Source organism: Empidonax traillii, unplaced genomic scaffold (genome assembly GCF_003031625.1).
Source record: "Empidonax traillii isolate 1590-97213 ecotype Southwest subspecies unplaced genomic scaffold, ASM303162v1 scaffold176:size2985712, whole genome shotgun sequence".
NCBI lineage: Eukaryota > Metazoa > Chordata > Aves > Passeriformes > Tyrannidae > Empidonax > Empidonax traillii.
Window position 1 is genome coordinate 2,810,873 of NW_020955369.1, and position 24,925 is coordinate 2,835,797.

Consider the following 24,925-nt stretch of genomic DNA (forward strand, 5'->3'; position numbering starts at 1 on the left):
AGACATTAGTGAATGATTAACTGTAATTTCACAAAGGTGGAGGGTAAGCCGTTCATTTTGCAGAATCTCACAAATGTGTTTTGAACGATTAACTAAATTTGCTTGGCAAAAGTTTAATTAAGGCTGCCACTGATTAACCACAATTGTTTAACTCGGTGTATAGATTGGCTGCACACACTGCGGGGAAAGCACAGCATTACCCGACACGAAGGTGCTCAAGGGCTCTTGGGAGTGTCTGTGCTGGCTACCCCTCTGACACCCCACCTCCAAAGAACAGAGGGAGATACTCAGAGAACATTACACAGCTCTCCTCTGGTAGCCTCTGACTGACTCCCCTTAATGGAGTGCGTACACATACCCAGTGTGCATACGCAGCCAGCGCCGTGGGCCTGTGCCCTGAACAGGGTCAAATCCCCAGTGCAATGATGGATGCTGCCTTCCCCACTCCTGGCACTGGGTCTTGTGTCTGCAAGTGAGCTCAAGGCAGGGAATGAACGGAGCTCCCTTGCCTTCTCCTTTGCTCCTGCTTCCTCCAACGCCCCTGCCCTCCCCTTCCGTCTTGTTGCTCTTGTTCATTATGAGCCTGAAAGTGATCTGTCCCTGGCTGGTTACAGCAATGTTTTCAAGTGCTGCTTACTGTCTTTTATGGGCAATACTATTTTGGCACAATTGGACACACTCATGAGAACAAGTGACAACTGTGTCATTTAATTGCTTTTTCTTTTTCCTTGTCAGAAGGAGAAAAAAAGACTACTGCTCTTAATGATAACTTATGACAAGAGCTGATTAGGAAATAAGTATTTCCTGGAAAGCATTTTGAGAGGAAGCACAAATTTGCCTTAAAAAAAAGAACAAAGAATTCTTTTCATGGGTTTATCACAACCTTCGTACCTGTCGTTTTACTCCACTATTAAACATTCTTCCATCTTTTCATGTCATAGATTCCAGTTTTACAATGAAGCTCTGGTTGTCTTTATCCCAAGCTCCCGTGAAGAGGTGTTGATTGTCACATAATGGCAGGCCAGGTGAATCTCTCTGATGGCTACTGAATGCAGCTCTTCCTTTTAAACAGCTCTGTGAATGTTATTATAAAATTAGTAGGAAAAATGGTACATTTCCATGGTTGACATAGTGACATTTCAGTTAAACACTGTTTATTAATGTTCCTTATGACTAAGAAGACTCCTGAAATCCAGGCAGGATTTCTGGGGCTTCCCAAGACTTGACAAAGATGTCTTACAGAAGCAGATCCTCCTGTAACTGCATCCGTTCTGATTTTAAGCCTAAATCATGCAGTTTACTAGTGTTCCATCCACTGGCTTGGTGTTCCTCCATATGCTTTGAATACTTCATATTTTGGAGACACTTGGTATTTTATTTATATCTCTCCTATACTGTGATGTTTGCAGAGTCATAGTGTTATTCAAGCAGTAATTTTGCATGTTTCAGGAATTGCAGCATTACTTCATTAGCAGTTTCTATCAATGCTCCGTTCCAAAAATATCTGTTACCTTGTTTAGAGTGATTTTCAAGCTAACACACAAAGTCACTGAAAGGCAAACAAACTCATTTTATTGTTCTCTTGAGAAAGCCATATGTCTTGCTCTATATTTGCACCCAAGGCCTAAATTTAATTTCTAATATACCAAGTATGGTATTTCTGTTCTTCTATTAGCAAGTTTTAGAAACTAGCTAATTTTTAGCCTGCTTGCTCTCTGTTTGTTTACCTTTAAATCATTACTTTATATAGCAGTACAAGAAACAACACAGTCATATATTATCATAGACACAAAAAGTTTAAAAAAAAAAAGGACTGGAAAACATGAATTATCTTTAGATCAGGTTATTAAGAGAGTTCATATCAATCTGCTTCCATGCTTTGTTTGTCCTTTGAATATTCATAAATAATTAGCTTATCTTCTTCTGTCAGTGTCTAAAATAAGGGACTAATGATGTCAGGCTAGCTTGCTTTGACATTTATGAAATATGCTATGATCTACCTGTAACTGATTGTAGGGGTTGCTGGAAGAGCATATTTTTAGATTGCTTCATTTTCTGTTATCAGAAAATCTGTCAGCCCTTAGCTGGGAGGCTTTAGCCATTCTCCTGCTTCAAGGAGGCGTCTACGTGTCATGCCCTTGAGAAGCATCTGTTGTTTAATTTTGTGAACCGATGTTTGGGTTAAACTGCGGAAGATTAGCCAGGTCCTCCGCCTTTTTTTTGTTCCCCCTCCTGTTCTTCTGAGCCCCCAGGGCCTCGCAGGGAGCTGAGTGATGTCTCTGGGACAGACATCACAGCCTGTCAGCTGGGTGCCCAAGGAGGGCCTTGGGACCAGGGTGAAGAGAGAAGCAGAGGAAAAGCAGGTTGGTTGGCAGTAGTTCCCCCTGTTCTCCGACCTTCTGAGGCTCAAGGTAACCCATTCCCTTGCTTCTTGAGGCATCAGCTTTGAAGTGAGCTTTCCTTCCCTCCCAGAGGCAGGGTTTAGACCCCTCCCTGCTTCTCCTACAGGATGCCTTGGATTACTGTCTTTATTGATAACATCACACCAGGTCCCCAAAGGGGCAAACTGAAGACAACACAAATGCCCTGCATTCAGGTATTTCTGTTCTTCAGGAGCTTTTTGAAACTTCCATACTTACAGTTGCCTGTCTGGACCACTTCACTATTCTTTCATGCAACTGCAATTTAGCCAGAATGGGTAGTTTCTCGTTTTTCATCATTACCAAGCTGCCTTGAACTCCATGTGTCACTTCTCCCACTGCTGAGCACAAATCCGGGCTTGCCAAATCCAGGCTTGCCCACTAAAGTGCTCTTTGCTCACCACCCACCCTACACCACACCGAAGGGCAGAATCATGTGGGTCAGGTGATGAAGATGAGAGCTTGTTCCTTTGCAATCCCAGCAGCCAGCATTTGTCAAAGAACTAAAGAAAATAAAATAAACAGGAGGATCTTCTTATTGGCATGCGCTGTATGAAGCAGCTCTGTTTCAACGTGAGCAGGCTACCTGCCCCCACAGAAAAATCCACAGACCCTATTCTCCACCCTGAATGCAGGAGATTCAGCACAGATTTGGCAACTTGGAAGTCTTAGAAGCAATTGACAGGTCTCAAGAGAAAGTGCTGGATTGCCATAATCCGGTTGTGAGGTGACAGATGTTTGCTTAGCTGCGTTCAGGTCACCAGGTGGGATTGCCTCTATTCTTCAGGTTAGTCCCAGGACAGAGGATAAGTAGTAAGATGTTGTTCTGAAATTCAAAGTACCAAGGGGTTACAGAGGAACTCTTTCTCTGTCAGAGTGTTTTGATGATTTGTGGCTGTCTGCTTTAGATGCTGCACTGTGGCTGCAGATTCTTCAAAGTATCTGCTGCTTCCTGCAAGTATAATCTCAATTTTGTGAAGGTTTAACATGAAGCGGCTGTTTCACAACCATATGGTGACCTGAGCAAGACACTGGACTGTCTGGATTTCAGTAGTTTTACTGAATGTAGGTTTTTATGTCGATACAGAAAAATGCAAGACAGAGAAGTTTATTAAATCTCTCTGCATTCACTTTTACTCTTGAAGCAGCTGCTTATGCTCAGCCTCTGAACTGAGTCAGTCAATTTACTCCAATAGATACTAAATCAGTTCCTTTATCCTTAATAGTTAGCAGCAAAAGGCACATCTGATAAAATGTAGAGAAATCCAACACAAAACTTAAGCTTCTCTGACAGAGAAAGAAATGAGTCCTAACTGTGACTGAGCAGGTTAATGGCAAAACTGCACCAAGTAAAATCATTCTGCAAAATGAAAGCAGGATCAAAGACATTAGGTACAGGCAATAACATATTTAAGGTGCAATAAAAAGAGTGTCTCAAGCCATATTTGTCAGCAACTATTCCTGCATAAAGAATGTCTTATAATTAACAAAAGATTACAGTTGAGCTAAGTCTTAACACTTTGCATTGCAGATTTTCTATAAACAAAGTGATTTGTCTGGCTTAACTCTGTATTCCAAGTAACCTTTAGTAAAGGTTTACTTCACTGAAAACTACCATCCATCTCTTAAATTTGACAGTTTTATCTGACCTGGCTCCCTTAAACATTTTACTTTTTTTTTTTTTTTTTTACAAAGATTAAAAAATACACTGTGGAGTAAAATTATCTCAGCTTTGAAAATATGAAATTGCATCTGAAGCAATGCTTCAGTATGTAGTAATTTACTGTGGTAGCTTTAAAGCACAGATGGGAGAGTATAGAAAGAGGATTAAGCTGCTTTCCATATCCTAAACTTTATCAGGGATAACACAGAAAACTGTGTCATTCATTACTGCCTAGGGAGTTCTTAAGTGTTAACAATTTATCCAGATGATACATTAGAAAAGCTAGGAAGTATTTTTTTTCATTAGCAATAACAGACTGCAACTAAAATGAAAGCCAAAGTTGCACTGCAAGAGTTTTATTCACACGCCAAACAGAGGAAATTAATTGCTTCACCTAGAAATATTGATCATTGTACATCTAAGCCAAAATCTAAATGCATGGACTCAAGAAATGCACTGCTGAAAAATTTATTATCCTGACCCTTTATTTCAAAGAGAGTTCTTTTTTGTTATATTAAAAATAAGGAATAATGAGACTGTTTGTGATACTTCATGTCATGCAAGGTTTGTGTTCATACACCAAGCTTCACATCACAAAACCAAAATAGTTTGGGATTAAGATCAGAACCTATTAAAATCAGAAGAAACACCCTCATTAACATTTAGCAGACTTTGGATCAGACCTATCCAAAGATTCAGCTGATAATACCAATACATGCAAGAGATTACAACCAAAGTCTTGTTATCCCTTGTAATTATATCCCCCTCATGTTTGTTTTCACTTGGATGCTTTGGCAATTTTTCTAGACACTTCTGTTTCAGCTGTGCACTTGGATTTATCAGAGCTTTAGGACTGCATTAGTATTTCAAAGATTTCTGAGTTTCTACAAATCCAGAACTGCAATCCTCAAGTGACAAGTATACTGTGGTTTTCCATAAATATGACATTACAGAGTTCTTCTGTAAAAGCCCGTTAATATAACATGGATTTTCATGAGAAAGAGAAAACTAGATTTATACTTGCAGGTTTTCTATATTTTCACAGTGTCACTGTTTTCTCTCAACTGAGATTCCCTGTGTCCACTCAAACCAATCAGCTTTTTTCCAGCAAAGCACTGTTGACAAAACCAACTGACTTCCCTGTGGTAATGCTACACACAGCAGCTCAGTACACAAATCTACAACTCTGGTGTGTGATTAAAATATCTGTCTGCTGCAGACTTCTTACCTGACTGCCCATAGCCAGTCCTCAAAAACGTTTTATTTTACTTGCTGCGAGAGTTTTAATTTTTCTCCAGTGAGCTAAATTAATATTTATTTTGTATTGGAGCTGGGACTGGGGAATCCTGTGGTATCTTCTGTCAAGTGACTGCTCTGCCAACCAGGCCAAGGAGTCATCTGCAAACACATGCACGCACATTCACACATCTCCTTAGCTCAACTGATACAAAATTAATTTGTATAAAAGCAGAACAGCTGATTCAAGGTTCTGGAGAAAGATAAAGTCTCTCACCTGCTGGTTGGAGAAATCACACAGAAGAGGAGAACAGAAAAACAAAAAGAAAATTTGAACCCTGGTGAGAAAGGATGCTACAATGTGAGGGCTCTGACTGGTGGGCTGCCAGGTAAGAGGCAGCAGGAGGGGTAAGTCCTGTCCACTCCTCTACCTTTATTCTCTACAAAGGTTCCCTGGGTATGTTTGCTCTGAGGAAAGCCAGCAGATTAACCACAGAGGTAACATAGGAACATGAATGCATAAATTATAGATCCTGATTTAGCTTAAATGTAGGGTAGCTGTCTAGCTGCTAAATATTGCCAAGAATTCTACAGCATCTGAATTTCTTCACAGACAGACTTTGCATTTCTAAGTATCATTAAGCATCTTAAGAGCAAGGAAGCAACTGAAACTACACATTTGAAAATCAGTGTTTTGGCTTTAGACACCCCATCATCAGTAACTGGTAGAATGACATGTATATGATTTGGCTTTTTAGTGACACAGACAGTAAGCTCGGCTGTGTGATAACATTGGTTTAGTCCCACATTCCTTGTCATGGGGATGCTGAAAGAATAACTGTGCTAAAAACTGTTAAACTTCAGATCTGATAACAGTGGTACCATGTGAGTGCCTATGATGAAGGTGAGAAGGTGTGGCCAGCAGAGCCATTTTGAAGTCCCACCTAGAAACAATACTGGGTAAAAACCGCTTCTAGAAGTTTGTAGCACTAAACCAATGCATGTGTGGCTCACTGAGCTGTTCCTGAGGGGTATTTGGAGTTTATTCATGAACATTATTTTCTGCATACAGCAGTGTTTTTCTTTCTGTGTTATTAGGGTAACATGGGTTTGAACTACATGTGGATTCAGTAGAGTTAGAGTAAATCTTGGCTGATCCGTGGTTATCCAGGATAAAAAACCCAGTCATCTATTCCACTGAATCCTACTTTGAAGAATTTGAGTGAAATAAGAGCAGGAGGAGTCACAGGGGGACGGGTCACTCTTTGATGTACAAGTCTTTGAACTGTAACTGTGTCTGTTGTCTGTACCCTTTTTGCAGATTGGTGGATGTCAGTCTTCGTCAAGGACTGTCCTGATTGTTCCTTGTTCTCATAAATAAAAAGAAGTTAGGCTATCCAGGTAGAAGTTCCTATTCAAATACAGAAATAATGCTTTGCAGTTTCCTCTGTCTCCCTTCTCAATCCATCTCTAATTCATTAGGATGATATTAATTGTGCTGTTGAAAGACTCTGTGCTACTTGAAGCAGAACAAAGCTGAAATTTCCTCAAGAGCAGGATTTTTGGTTTTGTTGTTTTAGGTGGGTTTGTTTGTTTGTTTGTTTGTTTGTTTTTCCCCCTCTCTAATTTTTTTTTCTTATTAATTGTGTTCCAGTTTTCAGGTTATCCATCATAGGCTTTTGGTCAGTTGCCTGAGGTGATTGTGTTCTGATAAATCAGGGCAGGGGGGCAAGAAAGGTTACCTACTCAACCTTTAATAAAGTCTCTGGAACTGCCAGCTCCAAGCATCTTGTTTTAACTAGGATGGATTTAGATGAGTGATAATATCCAGTTACTAGCTCTGAGAAAATCTGGCCATCTGAGGTACCATGAGGACTCAGCTACAGCAAGCAAGGCTGTTCCCCACAGAAATGAACATGTGCTGGTGTGCTGCCAAGATTATTCTAGGGCTGCAGATGGCATCTACAGTTCCCACTGTATAAGCCTGGGATTAATGTGACTGGTGCAGACAGTGTGTAGCTGATGCAATTTTTTTGCTGGGACGTGATAATCAAATTTAAATTTTCTTTCCCCTAAATATTTTAGAACATGCTGATGCGCCATGTGTTGTTCCTGTGTGTCCTGACAGCAGTGTACTCACTTCTTCCCCTTAACATCAGCCTCTTGTGCATATTTGATTACCTTAATAAAAGGCAGTAATAGTGGGTACAGACAGGTCCTATTTTGCAGGTACATAAAGGCATGAGTTGCAACAGGGCACAAGAACTGCCATTTCTCTTAAAGGGGCCCTAAAAGGCAAATACAGTTTGTCTCTCACATGGCATAGTATGTTTGTAGAAGTAATGGAAAGTGCTGTAACACATGGAGAGGCAGTAAGACAGTGTAGCAGGGTCATGGATAGTCAAAAACGAGGACACTCTGAGCTGGAGGCTCTGCAATCACATGCACAGGGACATAAAGAGCTCAAATTGCCACTGTGTCAGTCGCTGTATCCTTGCCTCTGAAAACCAACACTGCTGTTAAAGATTAGCGACAGGGGTGTGACTGCTTGGTGACACTCGATGGGCTGGCACAACCCAGATGAGAAATACGAGGCTTTGCTCGTACCTATCAGCGAAGGGTCTACCCAGAGTGACTTCAGAGACTGTAAGTGGTCTGTCCAAACAGTGTGGAGCTGTTAGGCTATGAAAAACAGCAAGGTGGGAAAAAGTGCTCTCTGTTGCCGCATCTATTTCTTGCCGAAACATGAAAATTAAGTTACGTGGTTGATTCCAGCTCATGGCTCAATTTGCAGCCCCAAAGTGTTTAGACCACTGTCTTTTCAGAAAGTTTTGTATTTCTTGAGTGCATTGGTGCTCACACTTCAGAAGTGCTTTGGAATATTGGAATCTCATTTTATTTTACTAAGTAGAGATTGAAATTTAAGTTGCAAAGTGTTAGAGAAAAGCTTTATTTGACACAACAGCAGCTTTATAGTCTTTAAGGTATAACTGACATGGAATACTGGTCTTCTCAGGTGGTATAAAATAATTTATCAAGAAAGATGGTTTTAAAGAGCTCCTGAATCTAATTAGAGATTCAATTCTCTAATAGAGAATTAGTGTGGTCAAAATGTGGTGCTTGTGCAGCAGAATTTATTTGGAATGATTTGTAAAAGAAGAGGCTGCAGGAAGCAGGTACATATCTAAATCAGCTAAGGATCCATGAGATATATGAAAACTGAGTGGGAAATTTCTGAGTTCCTAATTCTGATTTTCTAAAAGGTGAGTCACACACAAACCCAGTAAAAATATTAAAACATGAGCCAGGAGCTAACAAATGTAATTGTTAGGCTTTATTTTTTTTTATTCTAGATACTACTGCAGTGTCACTGTTTGCCGGTGAGTTACTCCTGATTTGTTTGAGAGTGAGAGCACACACAGAGTTAAAGAGTGTCAGGGTAGATTTCTGAGGACAGAAGCATATTTTTAATCTGATGTTGTGACTACAAATGTAGGCAGATGCAAGTCAGAACTGGCTGGCTAGGATCCAGAACCAGCCCAGAAAAGTGCAGAAAAGATGATGGTATGGACAAAATAGTATATTCTGCTCAGAAGCTACTCCTCAAGGTGCAGGGGTGGGAGGGGTGTGCTGTGTGAGCCAGTTGGCTCTTTCTGTTTCACTTGGAGCATGATGCTGTCAGCAGCCATCTGTGACTATCTCCTGGAGGTAAGGAGGTGCTTGGGAATGGGAGTAGGTGCCTATGGCCACAGGCAGTGGGTGCAAGTTAGGATTGTCCTAGAATCATAGAATCACAGAGTGGTTTGGGTTGGAAGGGAGCTTAAGGATCATCTTGTTTCAACACCCTTCCATGGGCAGGGACACCTTCCACTGGACCAGGTTGCTCAGAGCCCCATCCAATGCTGAACACTTCCAGGGATGGGGCATCCACTACTTCCCTGGGCAAACTGTTCCATGGTCTTGCCATGCTCACAAGAAAGAATTTCTTTCCAGTATCTAATCTAAACCTATCCTTTTTCTGTTTAACACCATTCCCCCTTGTCCTACCACTGCATACCCTTGGAAAAAGTCCCTCTCCAGCTTTCTTGTTGACCCATTTAGGTACAGGGAGGCTGCTATGAGGTCTCCTTGGAGCCCTCTCTTTTCCAGGCTGAACAACCAAGGTATTCCAGCCCTCTGATCACCGTGGCCTCCTCTGGAATAGCTCCTTTTTATGTTGATCCTTTTTATTTTGGGGACCCCAGAGCTGGAGGCAGCACTGCAGGTGGGGTCTCACCAGAGCAGAGCAGAGGGGCAGAATCCCCTCCCTCCCCTGCTGCCCACACTGCTTTGGATGCAGCCCAGGATATGTTTGGCTTTCTGGGTTCCCAGTGCACATGGCTGGGTCATGTCCAGCCTCTCACCCACCAGCACCCACAAGAGCTGCTCTCAATCCATTCTCCACCCAGCCTTTGTGCTTGGGATTGCCCTGAGCCAGGTGCAAGGACTTTGCGCTTGGCCTCGTTGAACTTCATGAGGTTCACACAGAGCCACCTCTCAAGCCTGTCAAGGCCCCTCTGGATGGCATCCCTTCCCACCACTGCTTGGTATTGTCAGCAAATTTGGTGAGAGGGAATTCAATTCCACAATCCTGTCACTGATAAAGGTGTGTCCTCAGGCTGTATCCAGCATAGTGTATAAATTGCTGGAGGAACTCGGAATTAAATTGCCAGAAATGCTCAGATCGATAGATGGATTCCTTTTGGCTTCATTTACCTTTGGATCACGTTCTCAAGGAAGAAATAGATGACTAAAGTCCTTAACCTGAATTCTCATAGGCAAAAGTGGAGAGGCAATCTTTCTTGCTGAGTGGATTGGAAAGTCTCTGCTAGCCTTTGGAAATTCTGTTCTAAATGCTCACGCAAGGCCTGGGTGGCTACAAACTTAGAAGGTAGCACTGATTGTTTGGGGCTGTTTCTAGCAGAGTGTGCTTAATAACACTGTCATCTTGATATTAAAAAAAAAAAAGACATCAAAGTAAAAGGGAAGTGGGGTGATGGGAAACGGAATGTTTGGAAAACAGGCTGGTTCTTTGAATTTCCCAATCCATTACATAACAAAAATGCATGAACTGTGTGATTAAGAATACTAAGTAGTAAGTACAGAAATCAATTCTGTTTAGTGAGGATTCCAATCCCCTTGAGGCTTTAAAATGTTTTTTAAAGTCTAAGGAGGTGTGGGGGGGTGACATCTTTTCTGTAAATGCATAGAATTACTAAGCACAGGGGATTTATTTAACCAGAAAACTTACATTACCGAGATTAGACATCTCGTTTTCAAGGTGCTCCGGGAAGATAATGACTCCTATACCCATAATTCACTGTAGACATCAGTTTTGTCTGATAATACATAAATTGACCTGATGATAGAAGTTAGCAGTTTTCACTCTAAATAGCAGTGTAGTGCTAGATAGCAATAAAGAATGTGTGAGCCTGATTCATTGAGTTTCAGTAAATTATAGGGCAGGGGATTTGGCCCTCCTGTTTAGGAAATAAACATTTCCTCTCTGAAACAGAAACACAGTTTTTCTTTTGCTTAAAATATAAATGTTGGGGGGGGGAAGAAAAATAAAAAATAATAATCTTTGGGACAAGGGAAAGAAAAATGTGATTATTTATCCAAAAAGGGATCTTAGCTTCAAGGCACAGTTGGATGTTATTATGAATCATATGGAAAGCACCATGGACTTTTATGATGCTGTGTTTAAATGTGATCAGTTAGCAGGAGAAGGTGTGTGAAATTCTGATTGCAGAGAATTTGGTGGGAATTTTGCCAGTGACTTTAATAGACTCAGAGGATTCTGGATTCTGGAAGTTATGAAAGCATCTCACTTGCGTGTTTGAGTTAGAGAATATTGGCTCTTCTTGTCTTTATTTGCTTGATTTTCTGTGCTGAAGTAAATTTTATAGCTATTTACACTGAGTAAGTTTAAAATAATCTCTAACTGAGCTAAACTCTGTTGAAAATCCTTGTTGCAGAGGTGTAAAAACTGCTGTGTTGAATTGATCACTGCTCCTGTAAAATTGTCTTTTCAAAGGAGGAACAGAATATTGCAATTTGGCAGGGGTGAGGAGGGTTGTGAAGCTTTTTCTTTACCCATTTTTAATTAGCTGCTGAATGTAAAAGGAGGAAATGAAGAAGCTGTCTCTAAATTGAAGGAGATTCTAAAAGAAAAAAAAAATCAATATCGTTTAAGGAATCCGATTTTTAGTTGGTACTTCGTGGGTCCTTTCCAAACTATTAAGTAGATGTAATTTAGAGCCACTGATTGGAACATCTGATTCAGGAATATCGAATGCTGGTAGCTCTGCCTTAGAGACACTGTTGTGTTTGTGGTCTGAAATGGAGCTTTCTACCATTTGGAGAGTCTTTGGGGGGGACATTCATGATAAAAAATGTTAAACCTCTCTTATAGCAGCAGTCTCCTGGGTTCAACTTGGTCATGAGCTGTGGATCAACAAGGAAAGCATTCTGCACAGAACTGCTTCGTCACCTGCCTGTTGGAAGTGAACAGAAGGAGGTGAAATGATGCAGGGGTTTCATCCAGTGTGCCACCTACATGACTGCCTTCATGTGGTGTACCAAGTAGGCGTTTGCTGCAAGTTGTTCTTTCCAAAGGAACTGGGAGAGACAAGAGGAAGCCTCTAACTGACTTAATTTCTGAATCCCTCACGTTCCACCAGGATAGCCTATGGATCATAGTAGCAATGCACTGTGTTTACCTTGGAATGATAATAGAGTCATAATTCAGCCTTTTCTGTGGAGTGAATAGAGAAATGTGACCACTTTGCATATGATTGGTTTTATGTTTAAAACTTGTACTATATCAGGCAGTGGCATTGTTGCTCTTAGTTTTAAACCTGTCTGAAAACACTGAGATGACAGATAAATGATGATCACAAGAGAGGTAGTTGTACATTTTAATTAAATGTATATTAAATGTAATAAATGGAGGAGGAAAAAAATAGGAGTAAATATTAGTTCCAGATTTGCTGAAATGTGTCCAAGTTAACAACTGCTAATACATTATTATTCCTTTGTCTAGCAAACCAAAGAAATCTGCGAATTACACAGTCCTGCTGATGAGTTCTCCCAGCGGCAGATGAAGGTGCACCAGTAGAATGGCTGTCACTGGACTGGAAGCCTGGAGGCAGGGCCCACTTGTGAGCACCTTCATCATGGCTCAACTTTAAAGCTCGTATGCCATGTTAGATTATGGTTTGCCACTTACTGTGAGTACACAGCTGAAATCCAGTCTCCTGAAAAGGCCAAGGAGGCCTAGGGATCTCAGCTATGCAGTCTATTCATTGTGCAGGAATAGAAAACTCAAAATATGAAAGATTTGATTTGTGCACTTTTTTTTCTTTAATTTTTTTTTTTTAATGGCAAGGATTCAAAGCCCAAGCATGTAGAAATCACGTAGCAGTGAAGAAAGAGCATTAAATGCTAAGAGTGGTTCAAGATTAGAGCTGGGAAATGAAGGTTCAAGTGTTTCCTTTCTGATAAAACTCATTCTTGTACCCTCATTATAGTGTGGCTTTGCTGTTTTGCTATGCTACTGCTGCAGCCAAGTTCTCTATTTATACCAGATAAAATGTACATAGATGTCACAACTCTGATGTTACCTTCAAACTTGCTCTACTTAGTTACTGTTTTTTTAGTTATATTCAGAGCTCAAATTCTTTACACAGATGGCTGTGATATATAAATTCTTACTGAGTATGATATTTATATTATTCATCCTGATAAACCAATTATAAACTTTTGTTATTTATTTTAATTATTATAGTAAGTATTTCTTCACAGTTTGTAATGTATATGTTAGTCAAGGACTGGAACCCGCTGAACAATGTCATTTATAATTTACACCTATCAACACCTATCTGACCCTCACAGAAGGCTGTATTAGTGAACAGTAGATGTTTAAAATGTTACCATCTCATAAGCAGAGTCCTGACACTGACAGTTACTGACTCAAAAACATGTAATGTATTTGCAGTCTTTAGTCTCAGGGTTTTAGTGGCTTGCATCCAGAATATCTGCAGCAGTGCTTAGGGATCCCACTTGAAGTCTTCACTGAAAGCTGTTTCTTGTAAAGCCATTGGCCCAGAAGAGTGGAAATCAGAAAGGGTTAAATTTCTGTTTGTCAAGCAGGATATTTGAACCAAACAGTTTAAACCTGACTGGAATAACTTTCACCAAGTACTGTGACCATAGTGCCTTCAGTACAGACACGGACGGAGAGCTAATACAGATGGAAACAGAAGGATGAAAGCACCAGGACGTGGAAATGAGAGCAAGTGAACGCTGGAGGTCTGCTTTTTGGAGAATGAAGGAAGTCAAACAAGCAGTCTGGGCCCTGCACTCAGGAGATGTCCACAGAGTCCGACCCAGGACGACTCCTGGCTTTGATCTCCAGCTCTTTATTAGTGAAAAGCCTTCCTCTGGTTTTCACATTTTACTCCAGTGGAATCGTGCCTACCTTGTGAGATTTCAAGCCTGATGTGATGAATTGCACCTGTCCAAATGGTGAAGCAGGAACTGAAACGAGAGATGGCCCAGTGCCTTAGAAAGTTTCCAGATTAGCATTTATCTCTCTTGGACAGCTCTGCACTTTTGCCTTCCTACCATAGTTGCTTGCCATACATGTGTATCTGTAACTGTGAATACAGACTTCTTTTTATATTTTGATTTTTTTTCTTGAATTAGTCTCTTTTCTGCATGTCTACAAATATAAAAAAGCTGCAATTTAAAATCAAGAGATTAAATTGGCCTGAATGAAAGACACATTCTCCTGAGTTACTTATTGTCATTTTACTAGCTTTTCTAGTCTTACGGAGTTTTCCAGATAGATATTACTCTAAATAGGCATTAAAGAAAGAAAGGAGTAATTCTCTTTAGCTGGGAAAGGGTGCTTTTGATCATTACTTTCACAGTTCTTTGCACATGAGGTTTGTGCTCTTAGTTAAGATTTCCAGCTGGAGAACCTGAGGCACAGGAAGGATAAGAACTTGCTCCCTCACAAGGAAACTAGTAAGTGAGCCATAAAGCAAATGCAAGCCCATCTGTGGCAAGCTAGGCCTCTCAAATGTCTATTTTTGTGTAATCACATTAGGGAAGTGTCACTAGGTGGTAATTGACAAAATCTGTTACAGTTTCTCAAGTTTATATGAGGAGTAAATGAGAAGTCTCTCATTAATTTGCTTCTAAACCTATAACATTTGTCACGAAGCTCTTCATAACCAACCCTACTTTTCTAATATGTGAAACCAACCTGAAATTAAAACTGAAAAAGGAAGCCTGGGGAAAGCCTTCAAAAAGACTTTTATATAATTCACAGCAAATTGGAAAAGTGCAAACTAAAGATTTTTTTCTTTTAGAATCTTGAATCTTATCTGTCCTCTGGTGTTTGTCGGTTTGTATGAACCTTATCTGGGTTTTGCTCAGAGAGCAAACTAAATTATGTTAAAATGTATTTATTCTGACAAAGTACAGACATTTCAATTTCACTGGGATGCAGATTCAACTGGAAAATTAATATAATAAACTGAAATATTCAGGAGTGAGTGATGAATGAGATGCCTGTCATTTACAAATATGAATCTCTGAGCCCAAACAAAGAAAACCAAGATTTTGGTCACAAAATAACACTGCCTTTTCATTTGTGGTGTTTGGTAAGCAATATTATTCCAAAACCAGTCTTATTTCAGGTATTTTATAATCTGAAAAAAATGGAGTCTCACAGTGCTTTCAGCATTAATTCTTTGTCAGACAGTTCCACTCCACTACAGGTGATGAAATTTTCCCAATTTATACCAGCTAGTGACATAGGTTACTGTTTTTCTTTACAATTGCTTATTCCTTGTTTGCCTGTCTGTTTGCATTATAATAATCCTAACCCATGGATCAGCTTTGACCACTCCCAATTTTTTATTTTCCAGATTTGCCATGTTTTCAAACAGCAAAATTGGTTTAGTCCTAATCTTCATCATCAAGCAAGTCAACAGGTCAGGCAGCAGTTCGGTATCTATTCTTTACTGCACAGGCCCAGAGTATGAGGGGTTTGTATGGTTGTTTGGTTAGTTGTGGGTTTTTTTAATAATTTGGTTGTGGCCCACAGTTTTTTTCCCCCTGGTCCCTAAAGAAGATACTTCCATTTAAAATGTGGTCAATAATAATTACTGAATTTTGTAAATTAATTTATATGTCTAGGAAACCAGCATTTCATGAGAATTTCTGTGTGTCTCTTGATAATCTGAACAAGCTGAGAAGATTTGCCTTGCAGTTAGCTGTATATTCCAGTGGTCTTAGACAGAAGGAGCTTTATTTCTCTTGGATGACAAATTTTAATGGAAACAACAGCCTGCAAAGAGAGCATTTTCTAAGTTCATGAAAATCATTCAGACCATGCTTATGTTTTGTTAGTAAACACTGTTCTTTAATTCAGAAAGCAGTTCATACTGGCCTGGGGAAGCCTGTCTCATTTGATAATGGGCTCTGAATCCAGTGGATTATTGCAGGGATTTTATCTTGCAGTAATCTCCAGGGGGGAATGTACAAACAGCTGGGAGAGCAAGAAGGAACTGCATTGTGCGGCGGGAGTTTGTCGAGCGGAGTTTTAGGGTGCTGGAGTGGATCTCAATACCAACATGAATCTTTTCTGTTTTTCTCTGGTAAGTGCATATGCACATGTTTTTATTTAGTGGATTACTGAGTTCATAAACTGAACTGGAGGGCGTGTTTCGATGGAGCAGTAATGAAGGTTTTATATCACGAACTGTGCAAGGGTTGTATTACAACAGCAAGGCTCTCTAGCCTAGACGAAGGAGCTTTTGTATGAGAAATTATACATAGCAAAATATGATTCCATAAAGATATGAAGCAAAGAATGTATAACAAATGTACCACACACTATTTGTGACTACTGCAAAACCACGCAGATTTAGACATGAGGCATTTGATCCAAACACAGTGAAACGCCTCATATATAATTTAAGATTACTAAATATGTGTGTGTTATAATTTGCTTTAGGCTATGGTTTTGGGATTTTTTTTTGAGATGATAGTATCTGTTTCCCTCCTTCAGTAGTTTGGGAGAACTACTAGAACTTTTCAAATAATAGCTTTCTATTACCCAAGCATGAATAGATGCTCATCAGGGGTAATTTAGTCATATGGTAATATTTGCTCACAGACAGAGGACTTAAGATCCTCTTTAGTTGGGGTTGTTTGGGGTTTTTTTACTTTCTCTTTTTTCTTTTTTTCTTTTTTTTTTTTTTTCCCTCTTTTTCCTTGCCCCAAGGCAAGTGCTCAGAATGAACAGGTAAATCAGGATAGGAAATCCACAGAAACTGTTTCTGGTTTAAAAGCTTAACCATCTGCCAATACCAATGCCCAGTATTAGTGATGATAATTAGCTGAGTATATTTGCTGTATTTACCCAGCACAGTAGATCTGTTTGCCCATTTTTCATCTTTTGTCCAGATGTTTAGTATATCTTCCCCATATGTTTAGAAAGAACAATAAAAATCAATGTTCAAGCTGCACTAACACAAACTCAAATAGGGAAGCTGCTTTGTGTAAACCTTTGCTCCTGGTTGCTAAAGCTATCTTAGTGCAGAGTACCGGTGTTTTCTAGATCACGAGGATTAAAAGCTGTTTTTTTACTTAAAGTAAAATGCAGTGGTATTTCAGGATTCTTTGGCAAGAGTCACTCAGAAAAATAATTCCCTGGGAATTCAATGAAAATTTTGATCATAGTTTAATGTGAATGCCTGTGTATTTGTTCAGAGTTAACAATGGCTTCGTGGTACAATCTGTAACAGCTCGAAAATACTCATTTTTGAAGTTAGTCAGAAAAGAACAGTACTTTACTGTTCCACTGGAGCAGCTTCCTGTTTGCTCTGTAATTCGCTTTTAAAAGAGGTGTTGAGCCTTGTATCGGTTGAGAAATCAACGTTTAGGCAAAATGTCAGGTGGGCTGTGCGGGTGAGAGAAAGTCAAGCCCCACTTTCTCTCTTAAGCTCAGTGTGCAGCAACCCGAGTTTCTGTGGGAGAGGTAATGACTGCAGCAATAATGGGTGGTTCAGACAAGTGAAAGCTGGTGCCATGATAGTTTCTGTAATGAAATAATTAGTTCTGTTTAAAGACTGCTGCTAAGAAGATAACCTCCGTTCTTTACAAGCTTTACAGGGCAGCCATTCGGTCTGCTTTGGTAACCTTTTGCACAGCCAGAAAAACACAAGTTATCAGCATCTAAAGATAATTTATAGGTCATTTATGTGTTTCATAAAGTGAAGAGCCCTGTGCAGTCCTCCCTATGCATGTGACACAGTGCAGTTGCTTTCTGTAATCAGATTGTCTAGCTTGGAAATGAGCAAGTGATCCAAGGATGTACACTAGCCACTTTTACTGTGCTGACTTATGACTTGAAAAGACAGGCTAAAAAAGTGGTTGAAGTAGCAATACGAGGGTATTTTTCTATTCAAGTGAGTCAAGTAAGAAATAATGTGCAGCAACAACATAATAAGTATTTAAAGATGCTAGAGGAGTCAGGTTCTTTAGTAGATACAGCCACTGATGAGTAGAAATCACAGCTGATTTACATCAAGTGAACATCTGGAGCAACTGCTAAACCTGAAACCATGGAAGAGAAATTTAGATTATTGACAGAACAAAAAGAGCTGTCCAAAAAATTAGTGTTCTCATACAAGTGTTTACCTTCTGGAGACTGACTGACAAGATTTCAGACTGCAAAGTGTGTGTGCTTGCACGTATATGTGTGTGTACATATGCATATATTGTTAAAAAACATTGTTTTATAGCTCAGAAAATAGTTTTATACCCTACACAGTATAGTGGTTGAAGTAATCTAGATGATGAGGGAGTTACAAGAATATTCTGTTTAAAAACAGAGTATATCCAGACTTCTGGTTCATCCACAGTGGAGGAACACCGGTGTAGTTAAAAGAACATCAGTTCATGCTGTTGACTTTGACTCTCTGTGGGTTTGCCTTCCCACCTGCCCATAAAACTGAGACAGTTTTAGCAGAAGAGACACAGTGTTATGGGCCAGTGTAGGAAGTGGTGACATGGAGGTTGAGGACACACAATAGTCACAAGATGGTTGTAGGGGCTTTGGAGCCTCTGCCCTTCCCAGGGAGGCAAACAGAAATTAGTCCCCTCTGTCACCACCTGGGAGTCCTTTGATCTCCTTGAGTAGGAGTGTTCCAGCACAGTGTGTTTCCCCAGCAGTACTTTGTGTCCTGAGTTGACTTCAAAATGATTTGGTTTCTCCACTGAGATTATTTTTTGCATCAGACTCATTGCCTCGGTCTCAAGGGATTTGCAGGCAAATTAGATTTGTCTTCAAAACCTTGTGTGCCTCTCCCATTTACAAAATAATCAAAAGGATGAATGTCCCTTCTTTTGTAGATATATTATGTTAAAAGGTCAACCTTAGACCCTGAATTTGCAGTGTCTTTTCCATCTCATGGTGCTTAGCATGTCAGACAATTGAATCAGAACAATACTGTTTGTATTATGGGCAATATACAAGAGAGGGGTCCAAATCAAGCACTGCTTCTATATGAACTGCAAGGAATTATTCCACCAAACCATCTGTTTTGGTACCCTGCCTACTAAATGGCAGAATCCGACAAATCTGAGAAATAGAAGTTATTATTGAATTATGAAGTCCTTCAGTTAAGGTAGAATATTTTTCTTACACTATTTTTCCTTTATCGACTCTCCAGTATCAAGGGTATGCACACTGGGGTTAGCACCAATTCACCTGGAATATTGTCTGTTAAACCTATCCCACTGTTTCCTGACAGGGAATACTTTTTCTCCTTTGGTAGCATTTACAGATATTTCTTCACAGATATTATTTGCAGATATTTCTTTACAGAGGCTCCAATTAATAAAGTACACAGATTTAGAATGTGCCCAGGGACAAGTACCTGTTCCTGTTCTAGCAAACCCTCAAAAATAAGGTGGCTGCATGCAACTTACCTGTCAGGTGTAGTTTTAATGGTTTTTTTAACATCTGTGCCACGGAATCATTTGGTTGTCTGTTAGCTGAGGTAAGCATGGGCCAGGGACTGTTCTGGCAAGGGGCACCAGGGCAGATGATCTTACCACATTGCCCTGATTTGTTCTTGTCCATCATTTCATTTACTAAGAGAGATGCAGGAAAACGTATTTCTGTTTCAGTAAAAAACCCAAACCCCATTATTTCAGTCAAGTTTCCATAAGAAAGTGGATGTGAGGGGCATGAAAATCTTCCTTACACAAGGCAATACTGAAAGAATAGGCCCTACCTACTTTGACAGTGAACAGTGGCATTAGTAATGGGAACTAATGAAGACAGGGAAGTATTTCAGATACTTAAGAAGTGTCAACCTCTTGTATAGCAGAAATCCATGTAAGAAGGTCAGTCGAAAAAGGCTGTGACACTCCTAATCACAGTGTTGTTCAGATCAGTTATTCCAGTTGAGCACTTGTCTTCGGGTTTCAGCCAAATAAGATCACTTTCATTTGTCTATTTCTCTCCCATGAAGTAGCTTTCTAACCACCACTTCTGCTGGTAAAATATAAAGTACTGAGGGAAAACCTAGTCATCTCAGTGATTTTCAGTAGCATCGAACTAGTTATACGTTTTACTTTGATTGTTGGTTTAAAGATGTGGTGACAGCACAATGTAAAACGTGTTACATCTAATGCTATCAACTGAAAGAGGCCTTGGCACTAAAAGCTGATATTTCTATGGTGCAAGATACAGAGAGAATAAGTATTAATAAAGGTGGTGTTGTGATAAATTATGAACTAGTGGAGTCTCTATATGTTAAAGAAACCATAGAGTAAATAGAAAGATGCCAGTGCTGCTATGGCTATTGGGTCATGATGGTACTTAAAAATAGATTGGACTTAAAAATATGTGTTTTAACAACAAAGAATTACCTGAATATGGAAAGACCATCCTCCAAAGTGTAGTGTGAGCAGAAGAGACCTGAGTGGTTGAACTTTGTAGTGCTTCCCATGTAATCATATCCATGTACTCCTTATTCAGTTTAGCTGGTTGTCACCATACACATTTAAACCTGATCTTGAGAATGGCCTGGCTGCATTACTAAATGCTTCTCTCCTTCTTACAATCAGTCTAGTCTCTGCATGCCATGGTGATAATAACATCATGCAAAGAAAAGAACTGCAGACAATTATTTTCTTCCAGATCTGTCTCACACCCATGCTTTTCCTTGAACCTTGTCTTCAAACTCACTCTCTCTCTCACTTGCCCTTGCACTCCCACCCACATCCACACCCTCCCTGTTCCTTGCACACAAGCTCCCTCTTTCTTTTCTCTCTCTCTCCATTCTACTCCTTCTTCTCTCTACTTCTGCTCTACTCTATCCTTCTCTTTCTTTTTGCTTCTTATTCTTTCCCTTCCTCACAACTCTCCCTCTCTTCCTCTCTCAGATGCACACACACACTTCCTCGTGTGCACTAGCTCTTTATCACACATGATCATGCTTTTCCTTGCCCACTTGTGCTCTCACTCCCTCTTTTATATCAATGCATTGTGCCCTTGTACACCTTCTCATGGCTTTCCCCCCTTTTCTCTAACATTACCCTTTTTCTCTTAGTCTTGCACCCTTTCTTGCAACATTGTTCTTGCTGTCATGTGTTCTTGTGCTCACTTTCTCACATCACCTCTCTTTCCTAAACATTCTGGCTTAGTGCACTCTGCTTCCCTGCAAACTCTCTCATTCATGCTCCCTCTATGTCCACCTTGCTCATTTTCCCCCTTTCCTTCTCTTACACCCTCTTTCCCTTCCTCTTTTCCCATTCTTTCTCTTTTGCAATTCATCATTTTGTTTCTTTCCCTCTCTCTCTTCATATTATCTTCTCCTCTTTTGTCTCCTCTGTCTCTCCTTTTCTATCACTCTTTAATATGCTCAACCTTTATCTCCTTTCCCTGTGTTCTTATTATTTTTATGCCCTTCCCTGTTCTAAGAACCTTGCTCTTTCTTTCATGCTTGTTCTCCCTTATTTCTTGAACTCTTGTTCTTTTCCTTGTGCCGTCACACCCATCCTTTCTCATGTGCATTCTTTGTCATGAAAGCTTTCTGTCTCTCATTCTTGAGAGCTTCCTTTCTTGGGGGACCTCTTCCCCCCACCTCCCCCTCTCCAAGCACTTGCTCTTTCTCACTTTCTTGTCCTTGTTCTTTCTTCCAACCTGTTCTTCTTGTGTCCTTACTCTGACAAGCCCCTATTCTCATTACCCCATCCCTTCTTGTGACCCCACACCCTTTCTCTCAACCTCATCCTTGTACCTCCTTGTTCTCTCTCACCCATTTTTTCATGCACGCTTTCCCTTTCTCTGCCATATTCTCTCCCGGTTTCTGGTGTGCTGCCTCTCCCAGTCTCTTTTTGAGCTTTAACTCCCTGCCCCATTCAGTCTCCCTGTATTTCCACCTCTTCCCCTTCATTCTTCTTCAGTCTTGCCATCTTTCAGACACTACCTCTTCCTTTCCAGCTAACACACTCAAACTCTTTCTTGCACACTTGCACTTTCTCACATTAACTCTCTCTCCTGTGCCCTCACACACACACCTCTTACTGTGCCTGTTCTTTCTCACATAAGGTCACGTTTTCTTGTGTTCTTTCTCACTTGCACTGGTGCTTTCCCATGTGCTCCACTTCTTGCATGCATTCCCATTCTCCCATAATTCTTCGTGCCTCTCTCTTCCCGTGCCCTCCCTCTTTCACATGGACTTGCTTTTTTTGTGCTTACTTGCTGCTTCTTATCTGCCCACCCTTTCTTGCCCCTTGAGCTCCGTGTTTCTCACACAAGATTTCTCTCTCTTGCCTGAGCTCGCTCTCACTTTCCCTTTCTCAAGCACTAATTCTCACATGCTCCCCAGTATGCTCTTTCTCCCTTTCTCACTGTTTCTCCTATCTTTCCCCACCTGCTTCCTCTCTTATCCCCACTCTTTGCCTCCCTTTCTCTCTTTTCACTTTCTGTCTTCTTTTACTTTCCTTTCTTACCTTTTTTCTCTCCCCCCCGCTCTCTCCTTTCACTCTTCCTTGCCCTATCATTTCTCTCCTTTTTTATCTCTCTCATGCTCCCTTTCACATGAGCTCTCCTTTATGCTTCTGTTTCTTAATTAAATACTCTCCTCACAAAAGTCATGTATTAGTTCCTGTGGAGGGAGAAGTATGTGGTCACATTTTACACTGGAGAATCCTGGAAGTTTGTAATAAGGTTTTAAACTTATAATTTTTTCTAGAAATGCCTAATCCACAACCTCAGACAAGTAGGTGAACCATCACTGCTATATGGCAAAATACTTAGTAATAAAAAATAAATACACTAATAAAAAACCAGTGTTGCTGTCAAAACTCAGGTGGATGTTTACCATACCCATGTGTAGTGTGTTTCATAAACCAGGCAACAATGTCCCAGGATGCATTAACTCATTAGTTCCTACAATAGGCTCAAGTACATAACTTGAGTATTTTCAAGAACAACATGTAATATTTCTCCCAGAGCATTTATTTGGGCTTATCAAAACTCTGGTAGACTGAAGCAAATAAAGATGCATAAATAGACATTGTACTTGCAAAAATTAATCATGTCTTTGAACTGCTGCCTCTCCAGACAAAAGTATTGCCTGTAAAATTTTACGTATTAACAATATGACTTCAAGTATACATCTGTGTTTATCTTCTGTGCTAAAGGAACAAATGCCTGTAAATAATAATAATGAAATTGAAATGCTAATTTCAATGGTGTTACTCTGATGTAAGTCATACTGCTATAAATTTGATTTATTCCTTAATTAATGCAGTTAAAATTAGTAATCAAAATTAATTGGGAAAATATTCAGTGCAGATCAAAATGGCAACATCTAAAACGTAGGATCATCAGTTAGAGTGTCTTTAGTGTTGCCATCTGCCTTCGCTTAACTCTTGAATTATGAAATGGCAGTGTGTACATGTAAACCTTATTCTTGGAGTTGTGGGATAAATGAGAAAATCTCAGTTTCTATTACCATGTTTATATTCTCGGTGGTTGGAGAAAAAGAACCTTACATGCACGTTACAACATGGAGTTCAAAAATTTGAATGCAAGTGGAATTTATTTTTTATTTTAGTAATTATCATTATTTTGGGAGCCTGAATCATGATTATCAAATTCTGGGAGCTGGCAGAATTGTTTCTCTTTATTTCTAAGGAACGGAGTTACCTTTCTGCATCAGATTAACTTTTTATTCACGTTAAGAAGTGCTAACTATAAAATAGTTCATACAGAAGTTTTCATTGTTTCTAATTTTCACAGGAATTTTCATGTAGTTCTCAAGAGGAGATATACACCTGATTTTACTCCTTCTGAGCAGATAATATTAATTTTGGTGTACCCCGAATTTTACATCTGGCAATCTGTGGAGTCTAAGTTGTGATACTGTGAATTCCAGCACTTGGGTACTTATTGTAACTGACTTCTATATGCCTTTTTAGGGAAAGAACTAAATAAAGGATTTCAAAAGACGGGGGAGGAAAAGCACACTCCATTTTGTAAATCACAGAAACGTCTTGCTTTTTTAAAATTATCATCAATTTTATATGTTTACAAGTGTTTATCTTTGAAAATCTGTTTAAATGTATTTTAGGAGGGCTCAATGGACAGCTTGTACGAGCCTGTCCCAGAACATCAGGAACCCAAGGATACAACTACTACTGACAGCCAGGCTAGCACTCCAGCGAGCCCACATCTAAACTGTGGACCACCTGACAGGTCTAAGTCTTTGGTAAGTAACATTTGATTGCAAAGTGTGCAATTCATTTTGTAAAAAAACTATTACCCTGTATGCAGACACATGTGTGTTCTGCTGGCTTCTCTGCCAGTTTGGGCTATTTGGGCTCTTTAGAGCCACTGTTAAAATCTCATCTCTGTAGCCAATGACCTCATTTCTGTCCAGTCTTAACAAGCACACTTGAAAAGCAGGTCATGAGTTTCTCTACAGTTAGTAGCAAAGGGAGATTAGTGCAGCTTCACTGTATGAGGAAATTTCACTTTGCAAGTAATAACATATGAAAATGCTGGGAACAGATCTGAAAATAGTTTGTCTCTAAATGACATCCTATTGGTGTCTTTGGTTGTCCTTTTTATTTTTAAAAAAGTGCATTTCTAAAGAGTGTGAGTTGTATGAATTTTGTAACTGATGGCTTCTGGAATAACCTTTACATTTTGCAAGACCTCATTAGGTAAATGTCTGCAGACAGTTGTCTTCTGTTTTTTGCATTTCTTTTTTTCCTTCCTAAACGACATTATCCCACCTAATCTTTTATTATTGGTGTGCTGTTGGTATAATATATACCTGAAGCTTTGGCAAATACTTTAAAATAGTATATTAAATTTCTTAATCTTATTCATTTCATAATCTCTGTTACAACTGTATCGAAACATGCCATTCTACATTCCTAATGTCTAAAGGTGGACATTCGAATACAGTTCCAACATCCATTCATTTTCTCCTTTGCCATGACTACAAACTAACTTAAT

At 39.7% G+C, this 24,925-nt stretch overlaps 1 protein-coding gene across 1 annotated transcript in view; it reads left to right on the top strand.

The window, feature by feature from the left end:
• Positions 1 to 15,350: 15,350 nt before the first annotated feature.
• Positions 15,351 to 24,925, top strand: part of LOC114058562 (SAM domain-containing protein SAMSN-1-like) — an 83,207-nt gene continuing 73,632 nt past the window's right edge. Inside the window, exons 1-3 of the mRNA XM_027886032.1 lie at positions 15,351 to 15,381; positions 15,895 to 16,031; positions 24,033 to 24,170. Of these exons, the coding sequence (XP_027741833.1) occupies positions 16,008 to 16,031; positions 24,033 to 24,170 (162 nt within the window). The 5' untranslated portion in view covers positions 15,351 to 15,381; positions 15,895 to 16,007. The remainder of the gene's footprint in view (positions 15,382 to 15,894; positions 16,032 to 24,032; positions 24,171 to 24,925) is intronic.